The following is a 20,848-nucleotide window of genomic DNA, read 5'->3' on the forward strand; positions in this document are numbered from 1 at the left end:
AAAAGTCGGCCTTTGGTGCCCCCTGCAGCATCAGCAGAGAGAATGCTCCTCTTCTTGAGACTTCCAGAAGCCCGCTCGCTTGGGAGGACAGACTTTCAAGAGAGGCTTTTGGGGAGGAGAAGCGACAGCGTGAGAGGTGCCAAGGCAGTCTGTGTAAGCTGAAGGAGGAATTCTTGTCATGCAAATGAGCTTGAGAGCGCTGAACTTTTTACCCTTTGTGGGTGTGATTATCTCACATGGGTTGCGTGATTGTTCACTGAGGAGGCAGGTGGTATTCAGGGCAGAGCTAGGAAGAAACTGGAAGTTCGAAGTGCACACAGGCACACTGAAGGAGAAAAAGAGAGCCAGGGCACATGCGCGCACGTGTGTGTGTTTGTGCGTGTGCGTGTGTGTGTTTCGGGGGAGGGGGAGAAGGGCAGGGAATCTCAGCTCAGAGAAATGGAAGGCCCTGAGTCTCTAGAACCAAGGGAAAGACTCCTTAGAGTCTAGCCCTCTGATTAGAAGTCAGGAGATCCTCTTTATCAGTGAATCAAGTAGAAGGATAAAGCTGAGGGAGTCGAAGGTTGGGGGTGAGGAGTGTGCATCCAGGTCTGGGGGGGTTGAAATGCAGGCAGGGAAAGGGGTGGGTATAGTATTGTGATAACTTTGGATTAGAGACACCTGCCAGTGCCATTATTAAAAGTGTGCCCTTGGGTAAGTCACTTTGTGCTCTGGGCCTCAGTTTCCTCACTTATAATATTGAGTTAATAATAGTACCCGTCTCACAAGGTTGTTGTAAAAATTTGATGACAAAATATGTATGAAACGTGCTTTGTATTGTGTCTGGCATATACTAAGTGCTCCATAAATGGTAGTTATTATTGATGGTAGCTATAATGATAATAGATTGGAAACAGTTGAATGCCTATCAGATTAATAAAGTCTGTTGGTATCCTAGATATTCATTGCATACTTATCACTGACTTCTGCAAGCCTTATGGCACTGAGAAAGAGCTCGGCTCAGGCCTAGAGGTTGGAGTCAAAGGGCTTGTCCGAGGTGAGGTCCACATAAGGCAAGGTAATTAGCCTGGGGTGCTATGCTGAGTCAGGTGGATGGCAGTATAAAGACTCAGAGTGGGGATGTGAGAAGCCATAAGAACAGACCTCATCTTTTTTTTTTTAATTAATTTTTTATTTTTTATAAACATATATTTTTATCCCCAGGGGTACAGGTCTGTGAACCACCAGGTTTACACACTTCACAGCACTCACCAAAGCACATACCCTCCCCAATGTCCATAATCCCACCCCCTTCTCCCAAACCCCCTCCCCCCAGCAACCCTCAGTTTGTTTTGTGAGATTAAGAGTCACTTATGGTTTGTCTCCCTCCCAATCCCATCTTGTTTCATTTATTCTTCTCCTACCCACTTAAGCCCCCATGTTGCATCTCCACTTCCTCATATCAGGGAGATCATATGATAGTTGTCTTTCTCTGCTTGACTTATATACACAATGGAATACTATGCAGCCATCAAAAGAAATGAAATCTTGCCATTTGCGACAACATGGATGGAACTAGAGCGTATCATGCTTAGCGAAATAAGTCAAGCAGACCTCATCTTTTAAAATTAGTTTCCTAAAGGCAGGCTCTGAACTTGGTCATCCAGCTCCTAGAGGTACAATTTCCCCTACATGCTTCTCCTCATTGCTGGGGCATAGTCCCTATTTGCACAGGGAGGACATTATTCCCATTTGAAGAAATTTTCTTTAACTTTTTAAGATTTTATTTATTTGAGAAAGAGAGAGAGAGAGAGAACACAAGCATGGGGAGCAGCATGCAGAGGGGGAGGGAGAAGCAGGCTCCCCATTGAATAGAAATCCAGACCTGGGGCTTGATCCCAGGACCCTGGAATCATGACCTCAGCTGAAGGCAGATGTTTAACCAACTGAGCCACACAGGTACCCCCCATTTGAAGATATTTTCATGGGAAATCAAAGAAGAGGAGGCAGAAAAGAAAGAAGCAATCTCCTATACTCTTGTTGCTTTCAATCAATACCAGGCCTATCCTTGCTGATGTGCAAACTATTTCCCTGTTAGAAATGAGATCTGAGGGTTATCTGCCTTTTTCTGTCTTTCCAGATTTGACCGTCAAGACTCAGCTCCATCTGTCTTTCACAAACCAGCCCCACAACCACCTGATCAGAGAGGTACAGATAGGTTGGGTTATAGCCAGACAAATGGAAATCACTCTAGGTCTTTCAAGCAGAAAATTTAAAACAGGGATTAGTATATATCGATGACGGAAGAAATAAGAAGCCAAACAGGACAGTGAGACAGCTCAGAGAGTTATCAACTCAGCAGCAATAAGAATCCCATCTTATCCCTAGAGTTGGAAGGACAACTGGAAGAGGTGGTAAGTGGTATTACCAGAGCCCAGAGATGGGGTATCTGGTGGGAGCTAGAGTGAAGATGTGGATGCCTTGCAAAAGCTGGGGCCAAGGAGAAAGGGGATACTTGGTGCTAGTTGGACGTGAACCCCATGGGAAATACAGCTGCTGCTGGTCGTACCACAAAAAGTGTGGCTTGGGATGCAGAAGAAATATCCAAGCTCCTCCCTTATTTTTTTCTTTTTTTACCTTTGGGTTGGTCAAACCTACCCAGAAGCCAAAGGGCAGGCTGATACAAAGCAGAGAAGAAGATGAACAGAATGGGTCTGAGAGTCAGAAGGAGAGAAAAAAACCTTAATTATCATCCTTTTACAGAGAAGTCATATGAGGCTGAAAGAGGTCAAGTTGCCTCAAACCACACTTAGTCCAGGTTTCAAATTCAGGCAGTCTGACTTCTCCTATGCCCATTTTCTTTGTAATCACTGTTACTATACAATCATGATAATACTACTATTATTATTTTACCCATCAGATCTCTCTCTCTCTGAACTAGACTTTAAGCTCCCCAAACGCATCAACTATGTCTACCTTTATATCACTTAGAGCACCAAGTCCTTATGTATTTTTCAGAACCTACCAAGAAATGTAAGTTGTTCACTGATCTGGGATTATTAGCAGGTCTTCATAGTTTCCATATCACCCAAAGTGGGGGCACTATTAAAACATCCTCGGTGGTTCTGAGTGTCTGCTTTCTTGCTAGTGAAAGTTAACAATCCCAGATCGGGTTCCAGAGAATCATTTGGCAATAGGGAAAAGCACAAGCTACAACGAGAAAAATCTATGTCTAGGTTGCTTGAGGGTATCCCAAAGGAAAGAGACAGTTATTAAAATTTGAAATGGCTCTGCTCCAATGTCATCAAATTTCTACAGGTTGAATCGAGCAGCTCCTTCACATGGAAAGAGGCTCTACTATCCCTTGGACTTAGAGCTTCCATAGTTTGGATTGTTCTGTGGGACTGAAAGCTAGCAGGGTTATGTTTTGTTCTGTTTTCTTAAGCAGCAGTCTTGAGAGCAAGATGAGGGATACAGGTATGTTAGATGAAGTATCCATTTTTCTGATGCTCATGAAATCTTTGGTCACTGGAACTGATAGGACAAGTAGACTGGTGGTTCAGGGTTGCCACGTAACTAGGGAAGATGAGAAAGTGTGCTGGGAACTTGGCAGTGAAAGTGAAGTTCAGGTGCTTCCTGTCCTCAAGGTCTGTGTGATGGGGTAGCAGTTCCTTCCATGAATGAGTGCTGGGGTCAGACTACCTCAATTCAAATCCAGCTTCTACCACTCTTTAGCATATGTTATCCACATCCTGGGGATAATAGAGTATTATAATATAGTGTACTATCTTTATTTTCTCCTACCTCTCTGGTGGTTCTTTCTCAATCACCTTGGGTGACTATCCTATCTTTTCAACTTCTACACACTCGAGTTCCTCACATTTGGATCTCTTCTCTTTTGTATCCACACTCACTCCCTTAGTGATTGTTCTGAGTCCCATGGCTTTCAATGTGACTCTCACATAGTGACTCTCAAATCTCTTCTTTCCAGTCTGGACCTCTCTGCTAGACATGTAGACCACTGTCTACCTGACATCTCCACTCAGATGTCTAACAGGCATTTCCAACTCCACATGTCTAAAACCTAACTCTGGATCTCTGTCCCAGGCTTAAGCCTTCTCCTTTACTACTCTTCCCCATTGCAGTAAGGGAATACCCTACCCTTCCAGTTACTCAAGCCCAAAGTCTTGATATCATCCAGGACTCCTCTGTTTTGCTCATACCCCACATCTGGTCCATCAGAATTCGATGTAGCTTTGAAATATACCTAGAATCTGGTGACTTCCCACCATCAGCTCTTATTTTGGTTAATGCAGTGATCTCATAATTGGTATCTCTGTCTTGGTTGCTGCACCATTTCTGTCTTTTCTCAATCAGCATATCCTTTAAAAAGATATTTTACTTATTTATTTGAGAGAGAGAGAGAGAGAGAGAGAGCACGCACAAGCAGGGGAGTGGCAGGCAGAGGGAGAAGCAGGCTCCCTGCTGAGCAGGGAGCCCAACACAGGGCTCGATCCCAGAACCACGGGATCATGACCTGAGCCAAAGGCAAATGCTAGTCTGACTGAGCCACCCAGGTGCCCCTCAGTCAGTATATTCTTATTCAAGTGTAAGTCAGATCATATACTTCCTCTGCTCAAAACCCTTGCATGGCTCCATACTTCACTCAGGGTAGAAGCCAAAGTCTTTACAAAGGTCTCCCAGACCCAACTTTGTTGTTGACTCTTATTACCACTCTGAAATCATCTCCTATTTCTCTCTGACCTGTATACTCCACTCCAGTCACACTGACCTTCCCAAGGCTGAAATCAGAGAGTCAGCATGGCTGAGCTCTTATCTCAAGGCTCTGGAGAAAAATCTGCTTCCAAGTTCATTTAGGTGGTTGGCGGAACTCACTTCCTCATGGTTGTAGGACTGAGGTCACCACTTTGTTGCAGGATGTCAGCTGGGGGCTGCTCTCATTTCCAAGAGGCCACCTGCATTTCTTCCCATGTTTCCCTCCATCATCAAGCCAGCAATGGCACAGGAAACCCTCCTCACACTTCGAATCTCTGACATCGTCTATTGTTACCACCTGGAGAAAACTCTGCTATTAAAGGACTTATATGATTAGATTAGGCCCATCTGGATAATCTCCCTGATTAGTAACCTTAATTACATCTGTAAAATCTCTTTTGCCACGTATGCAACAGTAATTACAAATGTGCCATCTCATCATATTCACTGTCCTCTGATGATTAGGGCAGGAAATCTTAGGGGAACATTTTAGGATTCTGCCTACTACAGTGAGATTCAGACTGTTTAAGAAACCGACCAATCAGGGGCTCCTGCGTGGCTCAGTCAGTTAAGCAGCTGCCTTCAGCTCAGGTCATGATCCCAGGGTACTGGCATCGAGCCCCATGTCCAGCTCCCTGCTCCTCAGGGAGCCTGCTTCTCCCTCTCCCCACTGCTGTGCTCGTGCTCCCGCTCTCTTTCTCAAATCAATAAATAAAACAATAAAAAAAAAAAGAAACCGACCAATCAGAATGTATGTCAGCAATAGCACTGGGACAGAAATGTGCAAAATACCTGCTCTTCCAGGCGTCACCTTTCACCTGCTGGATTGTGAGGTGATCTCGGGACATCCCAGAGGGAACAGCTGGAGTGGCAGCTATTTACCAACAGACATGAAACTATTTCAATGTCTTCCCAACTTGTTGCCCTATCAGTGATTAGTAGTTGGTTATCTGCCTGGTTAGACGGTTACAAATCACTGTGTAGTGTGCTAGTTTTCCTCTTCTCTGTGCTTTGAAAGTCTGAGGTTGGTCCCGGGTGGGCAGGAAGAGCAACTGCCCCCCTTGGCACTCCCGGGTGTGCGATGGCCCTTTCCAGCCTTGTTTATTGCCTTTGCCATGCTGGGATTGTTTTGATGAATGTCTTCACGGGCATAGCTGTCTTTTGCTGTTGGAAACTTCATCCATTATCTCAGACTCCAAATGCTGGCCCCCTGGGGGAGATAATCAATTCTATGTATTTGGGCTCTCCCCAAGCCTCACAGCAGATGTGGCTGAGTGAGGCAACTGCTATTTACTTAATCTAAGCTTCAGAGTGAACGGTAGCCAGAGAAACTGAGGGTTCTTAGTAACTTGCCACACGAGGCTATATTGCACAGATCATTGTAAGCCTCATGTTTTGTGAGGACCAGCCTCAGGCAAAAGAGATTCCCCTTTATAGGTGAGTTGGAGGTAGGAATAGGGCCTAAGGTAAGTGAATGTCGTGGGGCTTGTCTGTCCCTCTGACTTTGTGTTTTCCTAAGGGAGAATTTGATGAAAATGGTCTCAAGGGCAGCTTCACTTGATGGAACTGGGCACATACACATGAGGAACAGCAGGGACAAGGTGGGTGTATTTAGAGAAGTGTTACAGAGAGAAATAAGCAGCTTAAGGAAGAGAAAAGCCTAAACAGAGAAGAGGAAATCAATGCTAATCACAAACAATAATAATATAAAATGTGGCGTGCTTTTTGCCTGATGATGCTGGCTGGGACCACAGAGCACAGGCCTGGAGTGATCCTTGCTTCCCTGTATCTTGAAGCTGACTACCTATGACTGCTTTGGAGCCTCCTCTGGCTTAGATATATGAAGTTCTTAAGAGCCATGTCTTTACTCCACCAGCAGCTCTGTACCCTGCGCAGAGCATCAAGAAGGAGCTTGACCTTCCAAGGGATTGCTATTAAACGGTGCTCCTGAGCCCCCTCTTATGATGTACATAAGATATATTCCCAGTAAAAGCATGTCAACAACTGAGTCTCCCCTTAGACCGAGTCAGCTTGTTGATCCCTTTTGAAGTAGGAGAGACTTATCTTCAGTGGCTTCCCTTCCTATGACATTTCCTCCATATCAGGGCCCTTCTACACACTATGTTGACTACAGAAGTGGAGATGTTGCAAGTGGAATCAAACCTGCTTGCTTGTCTTTACTGCTCAGACAGATCCCGATGTTTTTGTAATCAGTTTGCTCAATATCAGGACCCCCCTGGATCCAGTTCCAAATGATAAAGATACATTACCAGAAGATCCCAAAGTAGGAGGCAGTATTCAGAAGGGGTGGCCATGAGTCCATAGGTATGAGATAGTATAGACCCTATTCAGGCCATCTTCCAGCAAACCCTCACCCCTACACCCCCAAGCTCTCTTCAAGCTAAGGTGTTTTCCTCAGGTACAACAGTCAGTTACATTAAAACACAACTTGCTACCAGCAGGTGGTGACAAGGGAGCAGAGTTGATTATTTCCACCCTTCCTAGCAAAATGTCACTGAGCTCAGTGGGAGACAACACAGACCTGTATTAGGTGACAAGAAAATCTCTTTTGTTTTCCACTGCATTAGGAGTGATCAGCTGCAAGACACCCAGGGAGAAAATGACAAGTGCCTCAGCATGAATATTGCCATCTTTGGCAGGGTAACAGGATACTAGGCATGAGGGTGGGAAAATAACCCCCTAAGATTTTAGGCCTATCCCCTTTATACAGACAGACTTGGAGTGAGCATAGATCATTCCAGAGTTCTTAGTCTAATTGGGTTCAAACTATTGAGAGAGAGAAGTATAAAATGGAGTGATATCCCATTTCAAAAGCAGCAGATGAACAGCATTTCAGTTAGAAGGGACCTTGCGAGTTTAGCCTGTTCATCTAGACATCCAGACTCACAAGATGGCAGAGACAACAGGGATATTAAAGACCACTGCATCGGACTTGACCAGCTGGTGCATGAAAAGGTGTTCAACATCAGTAATCATTAGGGAAATAAATGTAAGTCAAAACCACCATGAGCTATCATGTCACAGCTGTTAGAGAAGAGCTATTATCAAAAAGATAAGAGATAACAAGTGTGGTGCAAATGTGAAGAAAAGGGAACCCCAGTGCACTATCGGTGGGAATGGAAATTGGTGCAGCCCCTGTGGAAAACAGAATGGAGGTTCCTCAAAACAATTAAAAATAGAAATGCCACATGTTCCAGCAGTCCCACTTCTGGGTATATAACCAAAGAAGATGCAACCATCATCTTGAAGAAATATCTGCACTCCCATGTTCACTGTGGCATTGTTCACAACAGACCAGACATGGAAACAATCTAATGGTCTCTTGACAGACAAATGGATAAAGAAAATATGCTGTGTCTATATACAACAGAATATTCCTCAACCATGAGAAAGGAGACAGTCCTGGAGGGATGGAAACTGGAGGGCATTATACTAAGACCAATAGTAAACCAGAAGAAAACCAGTGTCATCTGATCTCACTTCTATGTGGAATCTGAAAAAGTCAAATGCAGAGAGAGAGTAGAAGGAGGTTGCCAGGGGCTGAGAGGGTTGGAGGAAATGGTGAATATTGGTCAAAGGGTATGAATTTACAGTTAGAAGCTGAATAAGTTCTGGGAACTTAATATCTTATATGGTGACTCTAGTTAACAATATTGTATTGTACACTTGAAAGTTGCTAAGAAAGTTGCTATCTTAAATGTTCTCACCAAAAAAGGTCATTTATGTGAGGTTATGGATGTGTTCACTAATGTTATTATGATGAACATTTCACAATATATATGTATCAAATCATCACATTGTACACCTTAAACCTACCCAATGCCATATGTCAATTATATTTCAATAAAGACAATCCATTTCAACCCTCTCACTTTTTGGATGAAGAAAATGAGGCCCACAAAGGGCAAGTAAGTTATTCAAGGTCACAGTCGTAAATAACAGGACTAGGACTAGAGTTCCTGGTCTTCTAACTCCTAATATCTTTTTTCACTATACACCAGCACCTAAGCACCTAAAATCTAAACCATCCTCATGGGTACTTTCATGTTCTGATTTCTTTAAACTGTCCAGTGAGAGATATTCTACAAACCTATCTAGAAGACTATGTCATTGCTATTTAGGATTAGGAAATTTCTCCTAATATATAACTCAAAAGCCACCTGCTACAACATAAACCCACTTCTCTTTGGTCTGTCCTTAATTAAAATGGATCACAGATGTTCACTATCACCAGGAATATGTAAGAAATATGGACAATATGTGTGTGTACCTATGTGTGTAAAAATCCATGTATATTTATGTATATATTTATATGCATGCTTATATTTATATAACCAATAATTTAAGCTGTTTTTTGTAGGCTAGATGATTCCTCAGTGGCAGACCAAATCTGAGAAATGATATCAATGAAGGAAGAGAGGAGTCAGGTCTTTTCATCTGTCTTCCATGCTAGAGCAAAAACTTTTAGCAACAGATAGACCCATGGGGTTGATCTACTATCTTAATATGAACTAAGCATCCAAATCCACTGATTCTCAACTAAACAGGATCTCAGATAGCCAGAACTCCTTTACTAATACTCCATTTCTAAATATGATAGGCAAATCATAAGAAAATACACTAAGGTTTGATACTTACTTTGGCATCAAAAACCAGAGCAGGGCCTGGACTGATCCCTTGTATGCCTTCACTATTTCTCATTTAGGGTGATATTGCTGATCTAGATGGTAGCACCATGGTCAAAAAAAGATTCAGTGATTGACTCTACTAAAGTGGGTCACATAGTGGATTGTAATTAGTCATCTATACTTGATCAAAAAATAGTCACTCTCTGTCTGAGAAGTTTGTCTTTGGCAATGGAATGCTCAGTTTTGTAAGGAACAATTTTGCAAGAGGGAAAGAAGACCCTTCTGCCAAAGGATCCAATCAGCTCAATCCACTCTGGAGATTAGTGGCGCCAGACTATGCCCATACCTCCCGAGCTCTCCTTTCTAAGGCAAGAAAATGGATTCAGAGTTTTAAACATATTTTTAAGAGGCTACCAGAAAGTCCTATTAACTAGAACATCCTCTTCTAGATGACTGGGATTCAATGGACTCAGATTCCAAACCGAGCTGCCTTCGAGAGAAACAGTTCACTCTAACAACTGGGAAAGCTCATAGAAAATACTCAACGCAGACACACTGCTTCGTTGAGCTTCCAGTGGGCTCTGGGGCCAATGTGACCACTCCTGCAATGAAGCAATCCCCCTGTAAAGCAAAGGTACTCACGGCAATAAGCTGGTAGGAGTTGTTCATCATGGCAATCAGCATGTTCAGCAGCACAACTAGGGAGATGACGTTGTATGTCCCAAACATGGTAGCTCCCACAAACTCTGTGAACTCGTGTCTGGCTTTTACATTGGTGACATAGAGATTTAAAAGGCCAAAGACAGACCAGAAGAGCGACTGGAGGGTTTCGAAGAGCCTAAAAGAGGTAGAAGAGCAGGTTAGTTAATTCTCTAGGAAGGGCAAGAAAAAGAGATAGAAAATGTGAAGGAATCTGCTTAATAAGGGGCCTGTCAGATTTATGTCCCAACAAGGAGACTGATGATGTCACACTATTTTGGTCTCTTTCCATAGACAATGCAATCAGGTGGGTTCATTTGTTTGGTACCCTTTCTGTCTCCTAGGTTTTCCCCTTCCACCTGGAATACCTTCTTTCTCTTCTCAGTCTACACAGAGCCTATGCTTTTCTAAGAGTTCTTTCCAGGGCTCCTTCCTTTGCCAAACTTTCATCTTGAGACCATGTGATTTATCACCTTCCTAATTACATAACGTCAGTAAATGAGTAGTTAAGAATATGTGGCTTGGGTTAGATTGTTCTAGGTTAAAATCTCAGCTCTGTCATTTGCTAGTCAAGTGAATGTGAACAAGTTACCATTTCTGATACTTCTTTCATGCTTCTGACAGTGCCCACGGGGGTGCTAACTCAGTGGAGGAGTTTAGGGATCCTTGAACTAACACACTGTGTAGATTATTTTAAACACTACGTTAACCAACAATTACCGAGAACTTACTATCTATAAACATGTTAAGCACTTTTCCATACATGATCATTAATATCCTTATAAACTTTACTGTTGTGGCTGAGGAAACAAAGATTCAGTGGTCACTCAGCTGTAAGTGCTGAGCCAAAATTCAAATCCAATTCCATCTGACCTCCCCAAACCACTGCATTATTTTATATAAGATGGCTTCACATATTATTGTTTCCTCTTCTAGTCTCCAAATATGTAAGTTTGCAGTGATATGTTTTCAGTGTCTAGGGTTTCTTTGGCCTCATATTCTGAAGTCTGTGCTGGTAGCAATAAAAGGCAGCCAACAGCAGAAATCAATAATTTCTCAAGCACACAGATGAGGAGCAGAACATAAGAAATGCTACTTTTAAGATTTGATGCCCTTTTTCTATTGCTCAAAATATGTTGTTTTAATTTTTTAAAAAAATTTATTCATTTAAATAAACTTTTTTAGAGAAAGAGAGCATGAGCAGGGGGTGGGGAAGAGGAAGAAGGAGAGAGAGAGAGACAGAGAGAGAAAGAGAGGCAGACTCCCTGCTGAGCACAGAACCTGATGCGGGGCTCAATTTCACGACCCTGAGATCATGACCTGAGCTGAAGTTAAGAGTCAGATGCCCAACTGACTGAACCACCCATGTGTCCTCCAAATGTGTTGCTTTGGGGGTGCAATATATTTTGAGAGGCTTAGGCATTTGTTCTTGGGTTCACTTAGAGGGTATGTGGGAAATGTTTTAACGATTCCCTCTATCTGGAAGTGGTCTTCCCCATATCTTTGCATGACCATCTCCCTAACGTAACTGGAGTCTCAGCTCAGATGTCACTTCCTCAAAGAAGCTTTCCTCGGTCATGCTACCAAAAGTAGCTCCACCAGTTTTTTTCTTTGTCTTTTTTAAAAAGATTTTTATTTATTTGAGAGAGATAGAGTGAGAGAGCAGGAGCAGAGGAAGAGGCAGAGGGAGAGGGAGAAGCAGGCTCCCCACTGAGCAGGGAGCCTGACGCAGGACTCAATCCCAGGACCCTGGGATGATGACCTGAGTTGAAGGCAGAAAGATGCTTTAACCGACTGAGTCACCCAGGCATCCCGTCTCATTTAACTTTCTTTGTAACATTTAAAACTCCCTAAAATTATAAGAAGTAATTTTTCATTTACATGTTTATTTTCTGTCCATCCTCACTAGAATGTAAACTCTAGGAGGGCAGAGACATACAGCTACTCTGTACTTGGCACATGATAGGCACTGAATCATACTTGTTGAATAAATGAATGAATACTTATTAGCTATTACTATTACTGTTCTCAGTGGATTAAAGTCTAGAAGACTCCAGTCCCATTGACAACTGCCCAGCCAGTAGGCAGCACCATGGGGTTAGTCATTTTGATGAAGGCTGTGCTCTGTCTGCACTGGCCTGACTCTCATGGAGTCTCTTTCAGGGCTGTCTGGGCAACATGCACATGGCCCTTTTCAACCAGTTGCATGGCTTTTCTCTTTATTATCATAGGTAACTTCCATGATTTTTCCAGCATCACCTGGCTAGCCTAGAAGGAAGAAATTTGTTTTTTATCTGATGAAGATAAGTGCTGGCTTGTGAAGCATTTGAGGAATCAAAAGTAAGATGAGAGACTGGAGTTCAGGGGGCCGGTTGGCACAAGAACCAGAATATGGCAAGTCAGACTTAGCACAGGATCCGAATTTCTAGGAGAGACTAAAAGTCAGGGCCAGCAAATGCAGTGCATTACAGAGCCAGGCAGCGGATTAAAAATGGGAAAGATAAGGGGCTCAGGAGTCTGGTTCTACTAAGATGGCACAACCAGGATGTGCCAGGGGCCACCTGAAGTCAGGACAGGTGGGAGGTCAGCAATGGCACAAGCAGCTAGCTGGTAGCTGGAGAGCAGAAGCCAGGGTGGGTGTGTTTCAGAAAAACAGAAAGGAATTGCAGAAAATTGGAAAGGTAGTTTGAAAAACCAGGGTCTCTGGAAGCTGAATGACCTCGAGCATAGAAACATTCAGTAAGGGGTGCCTGGGTGTCTCAGGTGGTTTAGTGTATGCCTTCAACTCAGGTCATAACTCCAGGGTCCAGGGATCGAGCAGTCATGTCATCCTGGATTTCACATGCCCATTCTGCAGTCCCCCAGGCTTGCAATTTCTTATTCTATCATGCATTTCCTAAGCTTCTAACTCTGCATGGAATGCCCCTGCCATCCTCCCAACTTCTAGCTTCCACTTTCATCCTGTCTCCTTCTTTGCCCACCTCTTATTTGTCCTGCCCTGCCTCCTTCCTTATGAGGCTGGGTTAGATGTCCCTCTTTTGTTCTCCCACAGTACCTTAGCCTGATTCCACAAAGGCATATATCACAGTGACAGTATAGGAGAGTGGCTAAGAGCAAACTTTTAGACTCCTGCCCTTATCAACTATTTGATTGGAAAACTTAAATACCTTCAAACTTCAAGTTTCCTCATCTCTAAAATGGTTTTTTAAAATTTAATTTTATTTTCTCAGTGTTCCAAGATTTATTGTTTACGCACACCACACCATAGTTTATCAGAAGGATAAATACTAATTACTAACATTTACTGTGCCCTTATTATGTGTCAGCCACTATGCTAAGTGCTTTGCTTGTCTTGTAATGTTTGATTCTTGGAATAACCCTATGAAATAGCTACTATTTTTTTTTTTTAAGATGAGAAACTAAAGCGAAGAGTGGGCACACTGGTAGGAAGTGGCATAGGTAGGATTTGCACCAGGCTCTTTTGGTCCTGGAGCCCACATGCTTAACCACTTTTCCCCATTACATAAGATACCATATATGATGCACTAGGCACAGTGTTTGGCATAGGCTTTAAAAATGGCAACTGTTTTGCTGAAACAAATACTTCATTCCATGTTAATAAATGGCAGCTATTCTAATTGTTTACTCATATTCTTTATTAGACTATAAACTTCTTGAGGATAAGGACACCCTCATTGGCTGGCACATAGCAGTTGCTGAATACATGTTTGTTGAATCTGTTAAAGATGATGGGAGAAGTACCCATGGGAGAAGTATTAAGGAAAGTACAAATAATTGGCACCCTCCTGTGATAAGAGTAGCAGGAAGGCTATGAACTTAAAATAGGGGGAAAAGCAGAAGACAATCAACAACAATATTTAAAACCTGGCCAGAAACATAAAGAACCCTTGATGGGGACTGAGTTTGTATCCATGCAATAAGATGGGACAATATGGGCTGAATGCTGGGTAGAGAAATCTCTACTGATTAAGTAGGAATAGCCACAACTGAATGGAGTTGGTCTACAAGGAGGTCCCAAGTGAACTGCTCTGTCACTGCTACGACCTGCGATGGCTTTGTATGTATTCGTGTTTATTTCAAGTTTCCACAAATTTTGTGTAACTTCACCAAACAAGTCTTACACCTGCATCCCTGGATAAAAGAACAGACTGCAGCTTGTATGCCTGGATTGAAATCCTGACTCTGCCACTTACAATCTGTGTGACTGGAGACAACCTGTGTAACTGCTTTGTACCCTAATTTCTCTATCTGTAAAATGGGTAATAATAATAATGCCTACCTTATAGCATGGTTATGAGGATTAAATGAGTTAATTCATGTAAAGCTCATTTGTACTAGTGTCTAGACATAACATTCAGTAAATATTAGATGCTTTCATGATTATTGTCAACCTTTACATTTCTTTATTGTCTTTATAGATTGTCATTCATTTGGATATCTAGTTATACATAGCTGCAACCATAGTGTGTACAATTTTTGTGTTTTTAAGAGTTACACATTTAGGGTATGTTACTTTTTGTGTATATATAGAATCTGCATGTGTATCATTTTAATAGCTGCCCAATATTCCACCCAGTGAATATCAAGCCTGTCTTGACATTTTTATCAATGCTTTTGATAAGAATAGATGGCAAGCTTCTAAGATCTTCAGATGATACAAGACTGGGAGTGATAACTAATAGATGGGATGACAAGACCAAGATTCAGAAAGGTTTCAAAATCATGGAGCAATGGGCTGGAACTAACAAGAGGAAATTTAATAGGGATCAATGTAAAGCTTTGTTCTTGGGCCAAGTGCCCAAATTCAGGATGACGGATGTAGGAGAAATGCCAAGGATTTTCTCTGACAGCAAGCTAAAAGTGGGTCAGCAGAGTGATACTGTGCTAAGTGCTTTGCATGTGTTAATATTTGATTCTCAGATCTTCAGTATGGCCAGATACTTCAGCCATATGAGTAGGGACAGTGCAGACGTAAATCTAGATTGAAGATAGGATGGGCATATCGAACATCATTATGTCTTAGGCCTCTGTGGTAGGTACCAGGCTTCTAAAGTGGGGTAATCTCAGTCTGGTGGGTGAAAGAGTGAACAACGACTAACATACAAGTTATATTGTCACAGAGATGTGCTTAGAATGCCATAGGAAACAAACACAGAAGGAGACTGTAACTGAGAGTGGGGTTAGAATGGGTAAGAAGAGACTTAGAAGAGCAGGTTATTTTTCAGCAGAGGCTTGAAAGATGGGTTAGAGTTTTCCAGGCTGGCCAGGTGGGGATGGGCATTCCAGCCAGGCAGAGGGAATGGTGTGGGATGTGCAAAGGCCCATAGGCCAAGATGCTTTCCTGTAGTTGGGAAGAACAAGGTGTTACCTATGGGGAAGAGGAGTGAGAAGCTGGAAAGGTGGGGTCCAGATTATCAAGGTCCTGTGTGTTATGGTAAAGAAGTGGATTTTACACTGGGGAAGATTTCAATACCTGGCAGGCATGAAGATGGGTGGTAAAAGGATAAGACTGGTGTTTAGGAAGAAACTTCTGTGAGGCAGGTGGGAAATTGTTTGGAGGAGAAAGACTACTGGAAGCAGGGAGACCGGTTGGTGGGTGGGGGGGTGGGGGGTAAAAGATGGGGGTAGGGATATGTGCGCATGTGTGTACGTGTGCGCACCCACGCACGCACACGTGCACGCGCGCGCACCCACGTGCACTCATGAGCGCGCATATGCGTAAAGGCTAAATTCAGGAGAGATTTACCGAGTTCAGCTGCACGACTTGGTGAGAGACTGGACGAGTTGCGGACGGAAGAGGGTAAGAGTCATAAATGACTTCTAGGATTCTGGCTGGTGGCATTTAATAAGATGAATTGAAGGGGAAATAGATTTGGGGTGGGGATACGGAGATAACGGAATTTAGCTGTCGACATTTTGTGCTTGAAACGCCGGGGCACAGCCATGTGCGTTCGGGAGGTATCTGGAATTGAGGGCTGGAACCTCAGAAAGAGACGTAAGATAGGCAAGTTAGCTTCTTGCCACTTCCACAGTTTTTCTATCGCAGGTTCTATGCCCTCAGAATGCTGATGCTTTCCCGGTTACTTCTCTCAATAGTAGATGAAGGCGAGGTGTCCCCAGGATGGAGTACTAGACTTAAAACTGCCGATAGTATGGTCATGCGGTTGTCAGTAAGGATGGTGAGGTCCTCCTGAATTGTGTGCCTGGGAAAAATATCTCTTTTTTTTCTTTTTTCTATTCTTTTTTTTTTTTTTTTAAAGCCAAAGAATAGCAAAGGCGTCTCTGGAGAATCGGAAGGAAACGGATGACAATAAGCCGATGGCACAGCTTATGTCAGATATATAAATGAGCTTGCTTTCTCTTTGTCTTAAAAGATGAGTTTTCCTGATGCTCTGACGAAATAGTGTATATTTTAGCAGGTATTATAAATGCCGGAGTTGAGGTGTTTAAAGGAAAATGTTAAGCTGAGCCAGACTTCCATGGAGGAAAAAAATCAACACCTAGAAGAAAAGTTGAGGTGGTATTACTGCTGATTTGGCTCCAGCATGACAACGCTTCTTTATACCTGATGCCCCAAGGTATAATTTTGAGTGTGCCAGGTCCACATTCTTGTTTATTGTCCCTGCTGGGCAAGTGATGGGAGCAGAATGTAAGTCGGCAACAGGGGTATTAATAATGGCTATACAAATTCACAAGAAGGCATTTAATAAACTTCTTCAACAGAGTTTACATGGAAGAGCAATTTCACAGGGGACCTGGCCTCCTGGAAGGCACCTCACTTTCAGGTGTTCAGTTCTATTGCACACTTTGATGTGAACAAATGCAGCCTCTTGGTGCTCAAACTACCACAGCATTGCTCTTCATATTGAAAACAGGTTGATAGGAGTTCTGCCTCTAGAGTAATACAGGAGAGGAAGCAGGGCCTAGCCAAGAGGCACTAGCAGGGTGACCGGTTGCCGTTATACATTCCTGGCTGGCTTAACCAAAAATCCCACTCTCTTCTCATCAACTCATTTGACTTCTTTTTTTTTCCTTTCACATGAGTGCCGTTTCCCCATGCAAGATTTTCCCTTGAGTTCTGGGAAAAGAGGCAGGGGGTGTGGCCTAGTGGAGGGGGTGGGGACTGAAAATGCACAGTGGAATGAGTCAGCATTTTTCAAACTCTGTTCATTGGTACATCATCCTGGCCAATGCATTTGGGGTAATCTTTTCTTACATCGTGGATTCACAATGAAGTACCTAAGAAGACCCGCAGTTAAGAAATCCTTTAAAATTTGTCCTAGCATTTCCAAAAGTCAGTGGATCATATTTATGTGTCTTAACATCCCCATGAACTGTGGTTATTTATAACCCATTTTAGGAAATGCTGCTAGAAACAAATAATAGGTGTAGGCTACATAGCATTGTTTTTTCCCCTTTTTTTTGGTGCAACTTGGGGGTGAGCAGAAACTCATTTTTTCCTCTGGTCTTTGTTACTGAACACATTTCTAGGACATCTGAATTGTGTGGCACTGAACTGCCTTAGTTTATAGGATTAAGGGGAAAAAATGTAGTTTAGTTTAATGACTAAAACCCTCTCATGAGCTTGGGGTCATTACTGTAAATACCAGTGTTGAGTGGCACTTTCCAGAACTGGGGGGGTTGAGATGGACATGTTACAGGACACTGAGTCTAGCGTAAGCCCAGGATGTCTCTTGAAATCTAACAAATTTCCTATCGTGTGCTTATTTTCTTCTTGTTTGTTTCCCCTAACAGTGATTTGTCGGAAAATAACAGCCATCTTGGAGGCTTGAAGGTCCTAAGGAAGGAGACGTTGAGTTTACAAAGAAAAGGTACACAAACTCCATGTGTCTGGCAGCAGTGGACTCATGGACAGCTTCATGAGCTGCCTCCTTGTGTCTCAAATGGGAAAAGGGAGACATTTCTGATCCATGCTAGGGGAGCTAAACTAATCCCATAAGGTGAACTGATTCAAATCTTGCCTTCAGCCTGTCCCATCTCTAGCTTACTCCTATGAAAGGACATATAGATGTCACTGGGAGGTGCTCATGAGCTTTTATTCTAAGCCCTGTCTATGCTCTGCTTTGGCCTATGGCCCAGAGAATTTGTCCCTCCCAGCATTCCATCTTCTATTCCACACTGTGTGGACTCAGGCAGTCATACTGGTTCTTATGAAGCATTCCCCATCAATATTGCTTGAAGGGTGGATTTGCATGTGTTCTGTTTTGGAATAGAAATGCTCCCCAGTAGGATGTAATGTCCATCCCCACAGTGCAATCAGGCAAAAGGGATGCAACCACTTTGCATAAGGCCTGTTCAAACATACCAGTTCTCCTATAAACTTTTACCTTAATTCCATCAACTCCTATGGTCTTACCTCCAGTCTCTATTAGGATTTCACTGACAGGCGTTGGTTTTGTAATACTAGATAGGGGAGGTTTTCCTCAGCCAGACATAATATCCATTCCCATAAAAACATTTAGGTAAAGGAGACACAGGGTTTTTACATAAAGCCTGTTCAAACATTCTAACTTTTATGATCCTATTGACACTTACATTTTTTAAATAAGATTTTATTTATTTATTTAAGAGGGAGAGAATGAGAGAGAGTGAGAGAGAGAGAGAGAGTGAGAGTGAGTGTACACAAGAGGGGAAAAGTCAGAGGGAGAAGCAGACTCCCCGCTGAGCAGGGAGCTCGTTGTGGGACTTGATCCCGGGACTCCAGGATCATGACCTGAGCTGAAGGTAGTCGCTTAACCAACTGAGCCACTCAGGTGCCCTGATGCTTACGTTTTTAATTTTTTACTTCTTTTTTTTAAATTTTTTTTTAAGATTTTATTTATTTCTCAGAGAGAGAGACAGGGAAAGAGCAAGCACAGGCAGACAGAATGGCAGACAGAGGCAGAGGGAGAAGCAGGCTCCCTGCTGAGCAAGGAGCCCGATGTGGGACTCGATCCCAGGACACTGGGATCATGACCTGAGCCGAAGGCAGCTGCTTAACCAACTGAGCCACCCAGGTGTCCCTTTACTTCTTTTTAAGTAAGCTCTATACCCAGCATGGGGCTTGAACTCATGATCTTGAGATCAAGAGTCACATGCTTTATATATTGAGCCAGCCAGGTGTCCCTATCCTTACATTTTTATATTTTCTCAATCTAACTACAGCCTGAGTCAGGGCATCACCAAGGGGTTTTGGTATTACAGTTAAGAGGAGTTCTGTATGAATGAGTCCAGAAACTTCTCTTTTCCACCCTCTAACCATTTTACTTACTGTTGTACAGAAGACTTTGGGTTCCCAGCTAGAGTTTGAGCCAAGGAACCCTGGCCTTTTTGTCAGTCTTTAACTTATTTTGTCCAAACACTGCCCCAAATGATTGCTGGTTAGGTTTCTCATTGTAATTTTTGCCTGCTGGCTTTTTAAAGTTCTCCAAACTGGGATAAATAAAGTAGACTTGTTTTGGGCCCTTTAATGTTGGGGGACCAGTATGGAGTCCCTTTGGCCATCCAAACCTTTGGGAGTGTTGTGTTAAAGTCTTTACTTTAACCCTGTCAAAGTCTGTTTTATTCATCTCAGTTCTTAATAACCACCTAAAGATTTCCATCCTGTGGGATGAGTCCTGGGTCTCTTCTCTGTTTCCTCTTTGTTTTGCTCCTTTCAATATTTGCTTTATTCACCTTATTCCTTAATAACTGTTTAAAAGCTTCCACTTTGTGGCCTTTTCCTATTCTACTGTTAATTAACCTAATGTTTTTATTAAGACCCATGAGAGAAAGCTGAGACATCAAATTGCAAAGGTTTCCCAGAGTGTTTTTTGGTTTTGCAGCCGTATGGTTATATGGGGTGCCTGTGTGAAAGAGGCTCCTTAACCACAGCATTTACTACGACCTGAGTAATGGGGGCGTATTCAGCAGGCAGATTTCTCAGTCATCTTGAAGTCATTTCCATGTGTCTTGTATAGGAAGCATGTCAGCGGCTTCATCTGGGGTATTCCACTTGGCATTGATAGGGGGAATTGAGAAGTCCCCCCTCTCAGGGTAAACACGCCCTACAGGGGCTTTTATCCAGTTAACTGGGCTGGTCATTCCCTTGGGAATAGCCTCCTTTGTATCTGGATCACATATAGTCATCTGTGATTGTTTAGTCATGAGCTATGGGTCCTGTATCAACCCAAACATGCCCTTCCACTCTACAGTATTCAAAATTAAAGGCACAGCTCCTAAATTGGTTACTCTCATAATCTGTTTTACTAATGGGTCTTCAGGAAGCTGATGATATCCACAAAATGAAAACAATTCCTTCATACTGAATTCTCTGGTTTCAGTAGTTTCTTAATTTTGCTGTCCCTCACACTGACCACCTTCTTGGTGACCAGAGGTCTTAGAGGGACCTTCTGTTGTCCTCTACAATTTTTACCTTGAGGGGTGACTTTGAGTCTAGTGGTCCAAACTCAGACTGACCCAAATCTGTGAGCTTCCATGCCTTCTCCAGACACCCTATTGTCCCCAAATCCCCATGTGCTCACCAATCTGTAAGCTCTCCAAAACCTGTCCTTTAAGGTTTTTGTGGAGGCTTCACTGAATAACCCTTTAGTCACTTAAGGTTGATTCTCCTGGCAACTAGCCTCCATCCTTATGTTGTTGTCCTAAAGTCACCTTCTTAACACAACAAAAGACACCTTTGTCAGTCTTGGCCCTTAGGAAATTCCAAGGCTTTTAGGAGCTCT

The 20,848-nt window shown here is 42.9% G+C and overlaps 2 protein-coding genes across 2 annotated transcripts in view; one reads left to right on the plus strand and one right to left on the minus strand.

The window, feature by feature from the left end:
- Window positions 1-20,848, minus strand: part of TRPC5 (transient receptor potential cation channel subfamily C member 5) — a 255,505-nt gene that overhangs the window by 25,964 nt on the left and 208,693 nt on the right. The window contains exon 7 of the mRNA XM_032331227.1: window positions 10,047-10,242. Coding sequence (XP_032187118.1) covers window positions 10,047-10,242 — 196 coding nt within the window. The remainder of the gene's footprint in view (window positions 1-10,046; window positions 10,243-20,848) is intronic.
- TRPC5OS (TRPC5 opposite strand) overlaps window positions 15,849-20,848 on the plus strand; it is a 55,882-nt gene continuing 50,882 nt past the window's right edge. The window contains exons 1-2 of the mRNA XM_032331230.1: window positions 15,849-15,924; window positions 17,880-17,956. The gene's annotated coding sequence lies outside the window, so the exon portion shown is untranslated. The remainder of the gene's footprint in view (window positions 15,925-17,879; window positions 17,957-20,848) is intronic.

This window comes from Mustela erminea, chromosome X (assembly GCF_009829155.1).
Source record: "Mustela erminea isolate mMusErm1 chromosome X, mMusErm1.Pri, whole genome shotgun sequence".
NCBI lineage: Eukaryota > Metazoa > Chordata > Mammalia > Carnivora > Mustelidae > Mustela > Mustela erminea.